Source organism: Aquarana catesbeiana, linkage group LG11 (genome assembly GCF_042186555.1).
Source record: "Aquarana catesbeiana isolate 2022-GZ linkage group LG11, ASM4218655v1, whole genome shotgun sequence".
Lineage (NCBI taxonomy): Eukaryota > Metazoa > Chordata > Amphibia > Anura > Ranidae > Aquarana > Aquarana catesbeiana.
The window spans coordinates 219767000-219783011 of NC_133334.1; the positions used below are offsets into that span (position 1 = coordinate 219767000).

The 16012-nt window shown below is 44.1% G+C and overlaps 1 protein-coding gene across 2 annotated transcripts in view; it reads right to left on the minus strand.

The window, feature by feature from the left end:
- Nucleotides 1-369: 369 nt before the first annotated feature.
- The window catches only part of KCNK4 (potassium two pore domain channel subfamily K member 4), a 74873-nt gene continuing 59230 nt past the window's right edge, over nt 370-16012 (minus strand). For both annotated transcript variants that reach the window (XM_073605348.1, XM_073605347.1), the window contains exons 6-7: nt 13252-13391; nt 370-4471 (exon numbers count right to left, since the gene is read on the minus strand). In XM_073605348.1, the coding sequence (XP_073461449.1) occupies nt 3983-4471; nt 13252-13391 (629 nt within the window). In that variant the 3' untranslated portion in view covers nt 370-3982. The remainder of the gene's footprint in view (nt 4472-13251; nt 13392-16012) is intronic.

Below are 16012 nucleotides of genomic sequence, written 5' to 3' on the forward strand. Positions count from 1 at the left end.
AGGCAGCAGCGGCGCCTGACAAGCCCCTCCCCGCTCAGTGAGCAGAGAGGGACCTGTCATCCGCCGGCTCAGTGGAGATCAACGGAGAGATCTCCCGCTGAGCCAGCGGACCGAGGCGGACTCCGTGGAAGCGGAGTCCGCCTCGTGCGAATGAGGCCTTATTTGAGTCCCCAGGATCAAACATTTTATGTAATTTGTTATGACGTGTGTTTTCTTTTATGTACTGTACATAAGTTTTTTAACTTTATACAGTTAAATAAATCTTCATATTTTTATTCTAAAAACTTGTGCCTACAAAGTCCATCTTTGTAAATTTCCAAATACATCTTTTTCCTAAAAGATCAACAGTGTGGAAGTCAGTCTATTGGTCACCAGTGGTGTGTTGGTAAGTACTGAAAAGAGAAGAATATTATGGGAGCTCCTCTGTGTTTTTGTCAGAAGACAAATTCCATATTTATTCATGCTGGAAACTTGTTTTAAGTTATGTTAGCTCCCTTTGTCTTAGAAAGAAAACCATTTCATATCGTATCATTTTCTATATGTAAATTAATGGTGCACAAGGGAAACACAGAAATATATTCAAATAAACCATAATAATAACTTACAATGAAAACTAGACAGGTCAAATGCAGAAATGAATAAAAGCTTGCCTTTTCAAAGCCCCTTTGTGTTATGGTAATGTCTCTTTAAGTTTCTTCCAGATTAGGGTATTTAAGGACAGGCGGAGAGCATAAAAGTTCACAAATTGATCCAGTGATGAGAAAAGATGTAAGGACAGGCTAGGGAAACAATATCTGGAAAGATGCCATGCATTATTATGATGCTCAGAGAAACATAATGGAGAGTGGGGCACGCTCTGTAGCAAAGAGGATAGAAATTGCAAGAGTACTGGTTCAGTCTTGGCAGCACATAAGACAAACAACATTTAATCTGTAGCCGCACAGACAGCTCATTAAACCTCTTTATTGCAGACCATTTATTAATCACATTCACCTCCCCACCAATAGGCAATAGCTTCACAAGCCAATCAGATGACTGTGGAGGAAGTATAAAAAAAACATGAGCTCATAAGTATACCTATGAATTAACCCCTGCTGATATGGTGATAATTGGTAAGTGCTGGATGCCAGTGTCCGCGTGAGAAGCTCATGAACCTGCAATTCATATTTGTGATTTAGGACTGACACTGTAACAACTGTATTTATATTTTTTTCTTTTTAAGTAGAGTTTGAATCTGTTTCACACAAGAAGGTTGGCACTTTGCACTTGTTAGGGATTGTCATATGTTTTAGGATGCATTTTCATAGTGCATTAAGTGGAACCCCAGCTAAAAATTTTATTTTACTTTCAATAGAGTAGAGAAGGGTAAGAACTTTTGTGGCACTTTTGTTATTGTCTGTTCCCCCCATTGGGGAGATTATGTCTTCACTTCTACTTTGGTGACAGGTGGTCATGGGAGGATTGGAGAGGAAATCACAAAGTGTAGTATCAGGTGTTTATTGCTGCTTGTGTCCCTTTTCTGAGTTTTGCCTTCACTTCATGTCCTGAAAATAACTCCCTGATTCACGAATGCCATTTTAAATGGTGCTGGAAAAGCGGCTATTCATTCCAGTGCCATTTTAAAAGGGCACCAGAAATAAGCCAGTCCTGCAGGTCCTGGTGAGGATTCAGGCTAGAATTGGTGGCTGTCAGTGACAACCGGCATCCATTACTAAGCCCAGATGCTCTTGGGCTGCTGATGCTCCTGCAGATCGCTTCATAGGAACACACTGTAGAAGCCAGATGCTTTTGCATAGTGTTTACATCAGGAGTGCAGTAATATTACGATTGATTTCACCCCACTTCATGTCAGTGTAGAGGCTCAAGCAGAGTTGTCCTCTCCCTATAGCAGTAGATCACTCCATAAGTGAACACAATGTCATTCAAATTTTTACTGATCACAAATCTATCGCTGTTGTGGTATTTAGTACCTTCATTAACCTGACTTAGTATTATCTTAATGTTATGCTAACAATTTATGCAAACCATTTTTTCCCCCACATGCTTCAAAAGGGAATAATGTTTCCCTAAAGTAAAACACATGCATTCACTTTGAACTTTACCATTCCACTACATTGGATAAAAGTTGCACTAATGTGATATAAATGTAATCAGCAGACTTTTTTGAATATTTTCTGTGGTAAAAATATGGGGCCTCCAAATTATGTAAACATCGCCTTGAGAACGATTACAGGAAAATGTATTTTTTCAAATTTTTCCCTATTTATTCCCAATAAAAAACAAATTACCAAATTAAAGACCTATCTATCCTGAAAAAAAGCTAATTTCGATAAGTTAGAGTAAACTACAAAACTTGAAAGATATTATGTGTGGAACTGAGCAGATGTGAAAAAATGCTCTGAAACTCTAGAGCTTAGAGCAAAAATTAAAAAAAATACTCAATAAAAGTTTGAAAAGCACTTTCTGCTGCAATACCTTAAAGCCCAACTCCAGAAATCAGAAAAAAAATCTACCCTTGCAGTGGGGCCCCTCTGCACTGCAGAGGTTAAATGTTTGTTATATCTAGGGGGGTACCTACCCAATCCTCCACTTCAGCAGGTTTCAACATTCTGCTCTTCTCCACTCCCTGACACTCTGGTCTGTGGGCTGTCTCTAAGCGACATCACGTATAATGCAAAGCTATTCACTTTGCACTGTACATGGAGGGGGTAAGCGACTGGCATGTAAGAGGCTTACATTAGAGGCTGCAGGGACCCTTCTGGAGTGTAAATAAGTTATTTTATTCCTATATATAGCAAGCATTTAACCTTGTGGTTCAGTGTTTCTAGAGTTTTAATTCAATTCAGGGTTCTCCTCCACATTACTTCTTTACCCTCACTAGAGGTCCTCAGTCTTCTAGGATGAACTTTCCTTCTGAAAATGCTAGTTTAATGGCATATCTAACTTCTTGTTTCAGTACTTTAAGCCACTGACCCAAAACAAGTATGCTGATAAATATTTCAAATTTTCCCCTGACTTTCCTGAGCTGCATTCTTGTTGCTAGGTCTAAAGGATAGACAGTCCAGTGGTGTTTTCAGAAGGAGGTCAGCAATGGCAGCTCCACATTTCACTATAAGAGGTTTGCTTGAATGGGGACACAGAGAGTAATATAAACCTGGAAAATATTGTAACACCTCACCACTCTGTCCAAAACTAATTACAAATTTGGCTGAAATGGCACTTTAAAGCCCAAGCAAACTTTCAGTTTAAACCTAGTAGGTACATTCCAGGTGCATCAAATCAAATAGTGTGCAAAGTTTTATATTTAATTTTCTTTTGAAGACAGCAAGGGCTTAAAAAAAAACCCTGACCCATGCCAGCATGCTACAGGCATGCTATGGTTTGACAAACCCCCTACTAAATCAGACTTATAGCTCTGCAAGCAACAAAACTGCCTGCTGATTGGTGAGTTATAGCTCTGCTGTGTAGGGAAATGTTGGACCTCTTCAGAGAGCCCACTTTTTCCTTATGCAGAGAAAAAGTCCTTCTCTGCAGCGTGGTTGTCTGGGAACAGTATTTTCTACTTAGGTTTTGGCTACTTTCTAAAGAAAGTAAACTGTAAGAATCTTCACAACCTTTTGTTTTGATACAGTTAAGTTGGGCTTTAACCTTTTGATGTAGTGGTACAGGAGATTCTAACATTGATGCGGCCTATACTTTTTTCTTGATATGTCTGGATGGACTTAGAAAATTGATTACATTTTTCAAAATAGCCAGTATAATATCAAAATAATCTGGCTGAAGGCAAAAATCAGTTTGTAGATGAACAATAGCCATGAGGCTAAAAACTTTGAAAAACATTCTCAAGAACTTCAGTTTATATACTTGCAATATATTATCATTATTTCATGGGGAATATGGTAGTGCAGTAAAGGGAAAAGAGTGGCACTTTGGTAGTATTGGAACTTTTAAAGCAGAATTTTAAGAATAAGGGTAATTTCTCCTAACCACTTTCCCCTTTATCTCGATTCCGTGGGGCAGAAGTGCTTCGTCCACCTAGCCTCTTCCTCTTCTTGCTCTTCGGCACTTTTGCTCCAATTTCATCCCCTGTTTCTCCTTCCCTTTTCCCCATCTCACTCTGACTGTCAGAGGATTCATCAATAAAAGCCAAATTTTCACCCCATTCCATGTCTCGTCTCCCAGGATCCTCTGTTCTAAGTGCAGGAGTGAGTGGGGGTGTCTGTGGAATGATCGGGGTAGACGTTGGAAGTGTTTGTGGTTCTTCATTTTCCTCCTCCTCCTCTTCTTCTCTCTCATCCTCCTCCTCTCCATCCATATCCATTTCTTCATCTTTCTGTCCTGGATCTTGTAAAGCCCCTTTCTGCCGAAGCATTCGTTCTTGAAAGTTAAGGCTTATTCCACGGTGGGGAAGTTTAATATCAGCAGTCATACTTGCTGTCCAGTTTGCTGCGTGGGCTGTTAGTCCACCCATCTGAAAGAAAAGGTTAAGGTGGTGAGTCTTCATTTTCTTTTTTTGAACAACCTACAATACTTCCATATCATTATGCACTCAGTATACATGAACAGAAAACCTGAAGCATGACAGAATTCATTTTTTTATATGGCTAGAATATAAAACAATTTACGCAAACCATTCACATATGCCCATTAAGATTAACTTAAAGTCTAGGTACATAGTTAACCTAGTTGAAAAAAGTCCATCCAGTTCAGCCAACAGAGAAAAGAAAAAAAAGAAAACCAACACCTTCAAATAGAATACCTCCATATAGACTATCCAGTACCTTCAGTTGATCCAGAGGAAGGCAGTATATGAAGTATATGTAAAGCCAACATTTTTTTTTCCATATTAAATAGAGAAGGAAAAGGCCCCCCCCTGGAACTAGTAATGCACTTTGCACTTTTTTCACTGTTGGCATTCTGTAGCCCACCTGGACCTAAGACACCCAGAAAGATGCTGACACGTAACTCGTATGTGAGCCTGACGTGCAGAGGGAGACCTCTCGTACAGCCCTGGTTCCCAGATTACTGGAGTTGAGGACAGTGACCGTAGGAGCACAGTGGGGTATGAGTGCCTGGTGGATTCTCTGGAACTGGAGATGATGTCCACTGGGAGACACTGGAACTGGCTGGAGTGCCGGGTGCAGGTAAGCTGGATATAAGTCAGCAGGCTGCAGATAAGCTGGATGCAGGTCAGCAGGATGCAGGTAAGCTGGATGCAGGTCAGCAGGGTGCAGGTGAGCTGGATGCAGGTCAGCAGGATGCAGGTAAGCTGGATGCAGGTCAGCAGGGTGCAGGTGAGCTAGATGCAGGTCAGCAGGCTGCAGGTAAGCTGGATGCAGGTCAGCAGGATGCAGGTAAGCTGGATGCAGGTCAGCAGGGTGCAGGTGAGCTGGATGCAGGTCAGCAGGCTGCAGGTAAGCTGGATGCAGGTCAGCAGGATGCAGGTAAGCTGGATGCAGGTCAGCAGGGTGCACACAGCAGGCAGAAGCAAGGTCAGACAAGCCGGGTCATACACAGTGGATCAGTTCAACAGAATCGGCAGGCAAGGAATGGTCAAGTTCAGGCTGGTTTCTGGTAACAAGAGATCAGGCAGGCAGGTAAACAGGATCAGAGTCAGGGAAAGCCAAGGTTCAGGATTGGAGACAGCAGCGTGGTCAGAGAGGCAGGTCAGGTGATCGGATGCAGATTACAGGTACAGGTCACAGGTGAAGCTGCAGATCAAACAGCAAGAGCTGAATGGTGGAAGCCCCTCTTAAAGGCCACTGGGCACCAAAGCCGCGTCACTGTGCGTGCGATCTCCGCGATCGGTGCACGCGCATTGGCGCATGCCTGTTCCTTACTGGGAACCTGTTGGTGGGGATGCGCCTGAGCCCTGTTGCAGGTCTGGAAGTAGTATGTCCATGACATTGCCCCCCCCTTAAGGGCAACCTCCGGGTGCCCAAAAGAGCTCTTTTCTGAGGATGTCTGTGGAAGAAGGCCTGGATCAGTTCTTGAGCATGCACATTTTGCTTAGGTTCCCATGAGTTCTCCTCTGGTCCATAACCCTTCCATTTGATTAAAAATTGAAGTTGGTTACCTCTCCTCCTGTAGTCCACGACAGCCTCCACCTCATACTCCTCGTCCTTATTAATAATAACGGGTCCGGGTGGCCCCGATCCTCTGTCTGCGAAAGTGTCTGGTACTGTGGGTTTAAGCAGAAACACGTGAAACACTGGGTGCACTTTGAGCGACTCAGGCAGGGTAAGTTCATAGGAGACCAATTTCCTTTTAACACGGAAAGGGCCAATGAATCTGGGTGCCAGCTTCTTTGAAGGGCAAGCCATCTTGAGGTTGGTGGTAGATAAACACACCTGATCACCTGGTTGGAGACATAATTCACCTCTTCTCTTCCTGTCATAAAGCCTCTTGTTGGTTGCCTGCGCCTTGGCCATAGCTTCTTGCAACAACTTGTTGTGACCCAGGAACTCGACAGTGCTTTGTACTGCTGGAACAGGAGATTCCGGAATAATGTTAGGCAGGAAGACAGGATGGAATCCATAGTTCGCAAAGAACGGTGACTGACCTGTGGCTGAATGGCTGGCATTGTTGAAAGCAAATTCCGCTAGAGGCAAAAGTGCTACCCTATCATCTTGCACAAATGAGGTAAAGCAACGGATTTACTGTTCCAGGGTTTGGTTCGTCCTTTCAGTTTGTCCGTTAGTCTGGGGGTGGAAAGCAGATGACATGGAAAGTTCAATTTTCAGAATTTGGCATAGTGACCTCCAGAAGCGGGAGGTAAACTGGACTCCCCTGTCAGATATAATGTTGGTTGGTACCCCGTGCAGCCTTATGATCTCCCTGATGAACACCCGGGCAGTTTCCAAAGCAGACGGCGTACTCTTTAGGGGTATGAAGTGGGCCATCTTAGACAGACGGTCAACCACTACAAAGATAGCTGTATGTTCTTCAGAAGGGGTAGTTCCACTACAAAGTCCATGGCAATCATGCTCCAGGGTCTGTCAGGAATTGGTAGTGGTCTGAGGAGGCCCCAGGACTTGGTCCTGGCAGACTTGCTTTGGGTGCAGATGACACATGACTTAACATAGTCCTTGCAATCTTCCTCAAGCTTCGGCCACCAAAACATGCGCTGGATTAGTTCACGAGTCTTTTGAACCCCAAAATGTCCGGCCAGCAGGTGGTCGTGACACAGGCTCAGCACTTCTGTCCGGCAACTTTCTGGCACAAAAATTTTGCTGTCCTTCCAAAGCATCCCATCCCTGGGTATCAAGATTGATCCTGGAGGACCAGACACCCCCTCTGAGGCTTGTTTTAGACCGGACATCAGGTCTGTCTGGAAAAGCAGAAAGTTGCCCTCAGATAAGATGGTGTCCGGAACTGAAGTTTCCTTGGGGTCATCGTACATCTGAGAGAGAGCATCAGGCTTGATGTTCTTTGATCCTGGCCGGTAGGTGATGTGAAATGAAAATCTGGAAAAGAATAACGCCCATCGTGTCTGATGCGGCTTCAAATGTTTGGCAGTTCGTAAATATTCCAGATTTTTATGATCCGTGTAGATAAGTATGGGATGTGCCGCTCCCTCTAGCAGGTATCGCTATTCTTCGAGTGCGGCTTTAATGGCCAAAAGTTCACGGTCCCCCACATCGTATTTCTTCTCTGTAGGCGAAAGCTTCCGAGAGAAGAAAGCTGTGGGGTGCATGAGATCCTTGAGTCCTTGGCGCTGAGAAATAACTGCCCCCACAGCTGTTTCTGAGGCATCAACCTCGAGTAGTTAAGGAAGAGAGGGATCCGGATGGCTCAAGATGGGGGCAGAGGTAAAGAGTCCCTTTAGGGTAGAAAAGGCAGCTTGAGCCTGGGGATTCCACTGGAATCGGACGTTTTGTCTTGTTAGCTGGGTGATCGGAGAGATAATTGCAGAAAATCCTTTGATGAACCGAAAATGTCCAGATAGTCTCTGAAGATATCATTTATCAGGTGCTGGAAGGTAGCAGGGGCATTACACAGGCCGAAGGGCATCACCAGATATTCGTAGTGGCCAAACCTGGTACGGATGGCCGTTTTCCACTCGTCCACCGGAACGAATGCGAACCAAATTGTAGGCCCCACGAAGATCGAGTTTGGTGAACACAACAGTAGTTCTTAATCTTTGAAAAAGCTCAGGTACCAGGGGTAAGGGATATCGGTTCTTGACCGTGACCTTGTTCAGCTCCCAGTAATCCACACAAGGACGCAATAAGTGGTCCTTCTTCTCCACAAAAAAGATCCCTGCCCCAGCCGGAGAGGTGGATGGCCGGATGAACCCCCTCTTAAGGTTTTCATCAACATATTCCTTTAAAACCTCCAACTCCCGCTCAGACAGAGGGAAAATTCGCCCAAAGGGGATTTCAGCTCCGGGCAGTAACTCAATCGGGCAACCATAGGAATGATGAGGAGGAAGTGTCTCTGCCCCTCGTTTACTAAAAACGTCTAAGAACTCGTGATACTGTTCAGGTACTGCTGAGCGTAATTCTGAGTCAGCTTCCAGGCACAGCAAAGGGCCAGATATCTTGGAAGGTAAGGGCAGACAATGTTCTTGACAGTAGAGGGACTGAAACCTGATTTCTCCGGAGCCCCAGTCGATTTGCGGGTTGTGGGCCTGAAGCCACGGTAGACCCAAGATGATCAGGAACAGAGGGGAAGCAATAGCATCAAACGTAAGCAGTTCCTTGTGGTTCGAGACAGTAATTACAGGCAGTGGGGGAGTCTCTTGAGTCACCTGGCCAGATTTAATACGGGATCCATCTGCCAAGAAAACGGAAAGTCCTTGAGCCCTGCGCTGGAGTGGAATGCGTTGTTGGTTGGCAAAGTTCAAATCAATAAAACAACTGCATGCACCAGAGTCTATTATTGCAGTAACAGACACAGTCTTTCCAGAAAACTGAAGGGTGATGGGAATAACCAGGTGAGTAGGGAGAGCTGGGTGACTGTGTGGTGGGATGGATGAAGATCTACGGTACTTGGCAGGAAATGAATGTACATAATGGCCTGGTCCCCAGCAGTACAAACACAGGTTGAGCTGTTGCCGACATAGACGTTCCTCGGCAGACAATGCGGGTCTCATTAGTGCGACCTGCCCAGATTTATGAAAGTCCGGTATTAGTTTGGTTGGTGCAGGATTAACTGGGACCGGTCTAAGGGGAACAGGATGACAGGTCGTAGGCACTTGGGGTAACATCCAAGTTGGTTGAGTCTGCTGGGTCACCCTCTCCATCCTGCGTTCCAGAAGACGACAGTCTATCTGAATAGTTAGGGTCATCAAGGATTCCAGGGAATTTGGTACACCGAGCCGAGCCAGTTCATCCTTTAGTCCTTCTGACAAGCCTAGTCGAAACTGGTGCCGTAAAGCTGCATGATTCCACTGGGTATCCGCGCTCCAGTGTCTAAAGTCCATTATATAATCTTCGACCACTCTGAAGCCCTGCTGGAGCGTGCTAAGAGCAGCTTCGGCAGTGGAAGTTCATTGGGGGTCATCATATAAGAGTGACATTGCGTCGAAGAAGGATGACAAAGAGTCCAGAGAAACATGGTGTTCTTCCAGCAGGTGATGAGCCCAGGCTTGTGGTTCTCCCAGAAGAAGTGAGACAACAAACCCCACCTTGGTGTTTTCCCGAGAAAAGGTTAAGGGTAGTAAGGAAAAGTACAGCTCACATGCATTACGGAAAGTCCGAAACTTGCTTTGATCCCCAGAAAACTTCTCCTGGGTTCTGGAGATAACATCATTACAGGGAGTGCGGGGGAAGCCTCTAATGACAACCCACTGGAAGAAAGGTTTGTAATACTCGTCCGGGACTGCACTTGTCTCACCAGGTGTTCATAGCTGTCCTGAAGGGATTTCACCTCTTGAGTGAGGACGGAGAGTAATTGGCAGATTTCATCAGTAGCGGAGGTCCCTCTTGCAGGCTCAGTCATGGCTGTTTGATACTGACAGGTACCTCGTATGTGAGCCTGACGTGCAGAGGGAGACCTCTTGTACAGCCCTGGTTCCCAGATCACTGGAGTTGAGGACAGTGACTGTAGGAGCACAGTGGGGTATGAGTGCCTGGTGGATTCTCTGGAACTGGAGATGATGTCCACTGGGAGACACTGGAACTGGCTGGAGTGCCGGGTGCAGGTAAGCTGGATACAAGTCAGCAGGCTGCAGGTAAGCTGCATGCAGGTCAGCTGGATGCAGGTCAGCAGGGTGCAGGTGAGCTGGATGCAGGTCAGCAGGCTGCAGGTAAGCTGGATGCAGGTCAGCAGGATGCAGGTAAGCTGAATGCAGGTCAGCAGGGTGCAGGTGAGCTGGATGCAGGTCAGCAGGCTGCAGGTAAGCTGGATGCAGGTCAGCAGGATGCAGGTAAGCTGGATGCAGGTCAGCAGGCTGCAGGTAAGCTGGATGCAGGTCAGCAGGATGCAGGTAAGCTGGATGCAGGTCAGCAGGGTGCACACAGCAGGCAGAAGCAAGGTCAGACAAGCCAGGTCATACACAGTGGATCAGTTCAACAGAATCAGCAGGCAAGGAATGGTTCAGGCTGGTTTCTGGTAACAGGAGATCCGGCAGGCAGGTAAACAGGATCAGAGTCAGGGAAAGCCAAGGTTCAGGATTGGAGACAGCAGCGTGGTCAGAGAGCCAGGTCAGGTGATCGGATGCAGATTACAGGAACAGGTCACAGGTGAAGCTGCAGATCAAACGGCAAGAGCTGAATGGTGGAAGCCCCTCTTAAAGGCCACTGGGCGCCAAAGTCGCGTCACTGTGCGTGCGATCTCCGCGATCGGTGTATGCGCATTGGCGCATGCCTGTTCGTTACTGGGAACCTGTTGGTGGGGATGTGCCTGAGCCCTGTTGCAGGTCTGGAAGTAGTATGTCCATGACAGATGCCTTTCATGTTTGACTTTGAGGATTACTCCTCTCAGATTCTGGGGAATTATTTTTTAAACTAGGGTCCAGTGCTTCCCCAGACAGCTCTAATCCTAACAAAACCGACAATCAAGTAGCTTTTTTAGAAGGTCAAGATCAACAATGGCATTTTCTTTATATTATTTCAAACAACCACTGGGTGGATTGTTTATTTAGAATCCTGTAATGCAAAATATAGCATTGTGCATATCTCTTTTTGGAAGGCTTTACTTATGTTCTCGAACTGGCTTTCCTCACATTCTCTCTGTTTCCTGTACTCTAGTGAAGTCATTAAAAATTATTCTGATTGCTAGATTGTTTACCAATAAGCTTAAAAACAGTATAGTCATGGATAGAAAGGGGTGGAAAACAAATCTGAAGAGAGAATCAGAGTGATAAAATGGAGTTACAGCCAAGGTTTTGGATAGAATGGAGAAGGGATAGAACCTCTGTAAAGTTTTTACGATATTGTATTGGTATTGTATGCAGACTGAGTGGGGGAACCATGAAGAAATTGCCTGCAAGACATGTTAATGTCTTATGTCCTGCTCATACTATACCTTGATTTGTGTGTAAAATAAGAGCTTGCATTGCAGATAAAAAGTGTTTGGTATGGAACTCTGGTAATAAAATTAATCAACTGCATCATGCATCTGGTAGATGGAATTATGAATGAACTTTCAAAATCACCAAAAACCTCATAAATGGAATAAAAATAGCTTACAAATGACTATGCAGTGAATTACATTTTCTGCAGGCAGTCCCTCCCCACTCTCTTTTGTAGCATATCATTAGCTCTAAAATTACAGTTGCTGTGCTCGGATGATCAGCATCATATTCTGTGAAGTCCCACCATCAGTGAGAGGCTCATTTATTCACCTTGTTTATTTTTCAGTTCATTTGAACAAGCAATGTGAAATACCGTACATACTGTGCTAGAAAGCAGGCCATAGACTTTCTCAATACCTCAATACTGGCTGTCCTCAAAAACCATATTCACCTATTCATATGCCCAGAAAATCCTGTGCTGTCTGGTGAAACCTGCTGGTCCTCTGTCACCTGTCATCGGGGGCCAGGTGTCTCTACTGGGTACTTGCATCCAACTCCCTGATGACGCATCAATGTACAAGTGCAGTGTACCTGAGATTGCATGAGCAGTGTGCTGGAAATTGCCCTGAAGCCTCCTGGGGTGGGTAATGTAAGTATCCCAGGAAGCTTCGGGAAGGAGGGAGACATCATTATTGATTAGGTGAGAAACCAGAATGTGCTGGACAGGATCTGCTGAAAATGTATTAAAGAATAAAAAAATTTAATCTCTGATTGTGTAACAGGAGGAGGTTGGAGGAAAAATAAGTAAAGTAAAGTATCTAAAGAAGGTTAGGTCCCCTTCATTATCCATGTTGAATTATTACAATTTTAAAAAAAAATAATGGGATTATTCAGTAAACCACAGCAAGAAATTGAAAGGTACATCATCTCACAGCAACCAGTTAGATTTAAAAAGTTAACTGAATTCAGATCACTAAATATTGAAATCTTATTGGTTGCAGTGGGTTAATGCATTTTGTTCTTTCTTTATTGAAAAAGCCTACTTTACCACAATTGGAGGACTACTAGACCAGTGGTTCTCAACCTCAGTCCTCAAGTACCCCCACCAGGCCATGTTTTGGGAATATCTGTTATGCCGCGATCGGACTTCTCGTCGAACGGGATTCCGCTCAAGTTTGCCTTGCATACACACGGTCACGCAAAAGTTTGCTGAAATTACGACCGTCAAAAACGCGGTGACGTACAACACTACGATGAGCCGAGAAAATGAAGCTCAATGCTTCCGAGCATCCGTTGAATTGTTTCCGAGCATGCGTAGGAATTTTGCACATTGGAATTGCCCCAGACAATTGCATTTTCGGATAGGAACTTTTCCCGACCGAAAAATTGAGAACATGCTCTTAATCTTTTGCTGGCTGGAATTCGGCCAGTAAAGTCCGATGGAGCATACACACGGTTACATTTCCCGAAGAAAAACTCTCATCGGTCTTTTGCGGGCCGAAATTCCGTTCATGTGTACGCGGCATAAGATAAAATAGCTGTCCAAAATACCAAGCCATAGACTTGAATTTAAAGCACCCATGCAAGATAAAGGAAAACCTGCAAACATGGCCTGTTGTGGGTACTTGAGGACTGAGGTTAAGAACCACTGTATTAGACAATCACAGTTCAGTGTCAAGAGCTTTGCTTCTTTTGCTCCTATTGTACTGACAATCACATGCATATTTGCTTTTATTACAAATACACGGGTTTCCAAAATACTTTGTATGGATAAAATATCATATATTTACCTCTGCTCGTGTTTTTCTGGACAAAACTCTCAACCAGTTCCCAATCATTGTCAAGATGGAAGCAAAGTAGGCAAGGCCGAGCAAAATCCAAAACCAGACCAGTGGTTTGTACCATGTGTGCTCCTTACCAGCGCTGTCTCCTGGAAATTGACATGTAAATTAAAGATAACCATCCTCTGATATAAGGCACATCTATAGATCATAACATTCTAACCAACTTGCAAAAAAAAAAGGTCTCCCCTTGAGTACTCAAAAATACAAAGTTGTTTGTTATTCAAATATGTCCCATAACAGAGCTTATTCACTATGATGTGCATAAAATAATAATGCAGAGCAAAGTGTATTAACTCAAGGGAACAATAGATTTCACAAATGTTTATTTATTGCTAATACTTGCATGGTGGCCTTTGCTTGTGAAGTGGTTTTAGGCTGCTACTGGCAGCACATAGCAGGTACCTCCAGTACCTCAATGCTTTGTATTGAACTGTTATATGTAATAAATGGTACAGAGATTAGCTGCAGGATTCAGCTTTTAACATGGATGATGGCCAGGTGCATTTTCTATTTCTGAACTCCAGGTGCTCCAAATCCAAAATCAACTCAACTTCTTTGATTCAGAGCATGGCCCCACCCCTCCAAATACCTAAGCCTTACTATGGGCCAATAAGACTGTGAATAAAAGTGACATGCCAAAAGCACAAGTTAGCAAATGTTAAGGTAAGTGTAATTTGAAATTTGTATGCAAAAGCGCATTCTGGTTTGGATTCAGAATCTGCTTGTCTTTTTTTTAAAGAAAAAGAGGAGAAAACTGCACTGAGGTATATGCAAAAACAATTAAATATGTGAGCGATCAAAAAGTGACACAAGCAGCGATTCCTCTGTATAACAAAAACAGTGAAAAATAAAAGAATAAATATGGAACCGCGCTATATCATAAAATATTAATATCCATGAAACATAAATGTGACTACCACAGAAACGTCACCGCAGAGGGATGTTTTGACAAAAATAAAAAAGCAAAATGATGAAAACAAATGCAAATAAATATATAGTGTTCAATGAACATAAAGAGTGCTTCCACACCAGTGATCAAATAAAATACTAAAGTCCGTCAATCAGTGATGCATGAGGAATCCTCCATATTTTAGAAAATACTGTGTGACATCCACCACTAATAATAAGGATTGGCCGCTTACCAGAGCCCCGTGACCCCCCACTACAGAGGGTCTGGGGAAGCTTGTACAGAAATGGCCCTCCAAGGTTAAACAGATGAATGCAGATCCAATGCGCACAGGTGATCATGGGACATCCACGGAAATCATACAGGGTTAATGGAGCTCTGATTGTATCTCCCCAATTCGTGTGTGGCATAACTTGTAGATGTTGAGATTGTTAGGAGTCATTCACTGTAATGGTGTGCACTGAATGGATTTAAGGATGGTCTTTTGTATCCAGGGCGTAATCACTTCCCAGAGCCTTGGATCTTTGGGCAAGACCACCAAAGGTGGAGAAGGTGTTGCAACCCCTAAAACACCTAGAGCCTAATTCTGAAAACATTTGTGCTGGACGGGAAGGGGTTCTATACCATCTAGTTAGAAATTTGTAAGATGTTTGTTGAAGTTGGGTGCTGATGGATGATACGTGGGATAACCTGGTGATTTTCCAACATATTTCTCCAATTCTATGAAAAAGTACAGGATGGTCACCGAGTGAGTCCCCAGTATAAGCTTCATTTATTTTTTACAGGTACCTATATAGCGCTGTCATTTTTCACAGAGCTTTACTTATATATTGTACATTCACATCAGTCCCTGCCCTAAAGGAGCTTACAATTTAAGGTCCCTAACTCACATTCATACATACACATACTAGGTCCAATTTACCTACCAGCATGTCTTTGGAGTTTGGGGGAAAACTAGAGTACCCAGAGGAAACTCACGCAGGGAGAACATGCGAACTCCAGGCAGGTAATGCTGTTGTTGGGATTTGAACCGACGACCCTAGTGCTGCAATGAGGTCATGCTAACCAGTTTGCGACTTTGCTGCCTAGACTCCAGCTTCACTTTGCACATGAATTCAAATGGGGAAAGGGAGATAGAGACCCATAATATGGGAGATAATTTACTGAAATGTTCAAATAATTAGCAGTATCTCCATGTATCCATTGGAAAATTCCTGTAACAGAGTTGTGAAGCTTCCAGGGATAGGAGCTGCCCACAAGGGGCAAATTTCGTAAAGGATGTGTCACCATGCACCCCCCCAAGTTCGGAAGGAGTGTACACCCTGTCCAGGTGGGAACCAGGAATGCCTCCCCTCATAGAGGAACAATTGGGGACTTTTTAGTGGCCAAGTCATCATTTGCATACAATCTGTCCCATAGGAAAAGAGTAATTATAGTCAGGGGGTTGTCCAGTACGATAGTCCCCTATCAGTTGTAGGTATCCATGCGGCACCAGCGAAGTTTTTACCCACCATAGTTTTTTCAGTGTGACCCATACTTTGTCTGAAGAACTGTGGTATCAATTTAATATCTGCAGTAAGTTCATGGCCTTTTAATAGAGAGCCACATAAGGTAATCCCAGGTGACAGATTTGTGACAATGTAAGCCAGTCTTGCGTGTTTCCCATGCCACACAAATATCAAGAAGGCCCCCTTCAAGCGTATGAAGCAAACCTGTGGGAGGGTGATGGGCTCTGCCTGTCTTTTTAATTGTAATTATTGTAAGTATCTATGGACCCTCCCGTTCTTCCCCTACAGAATC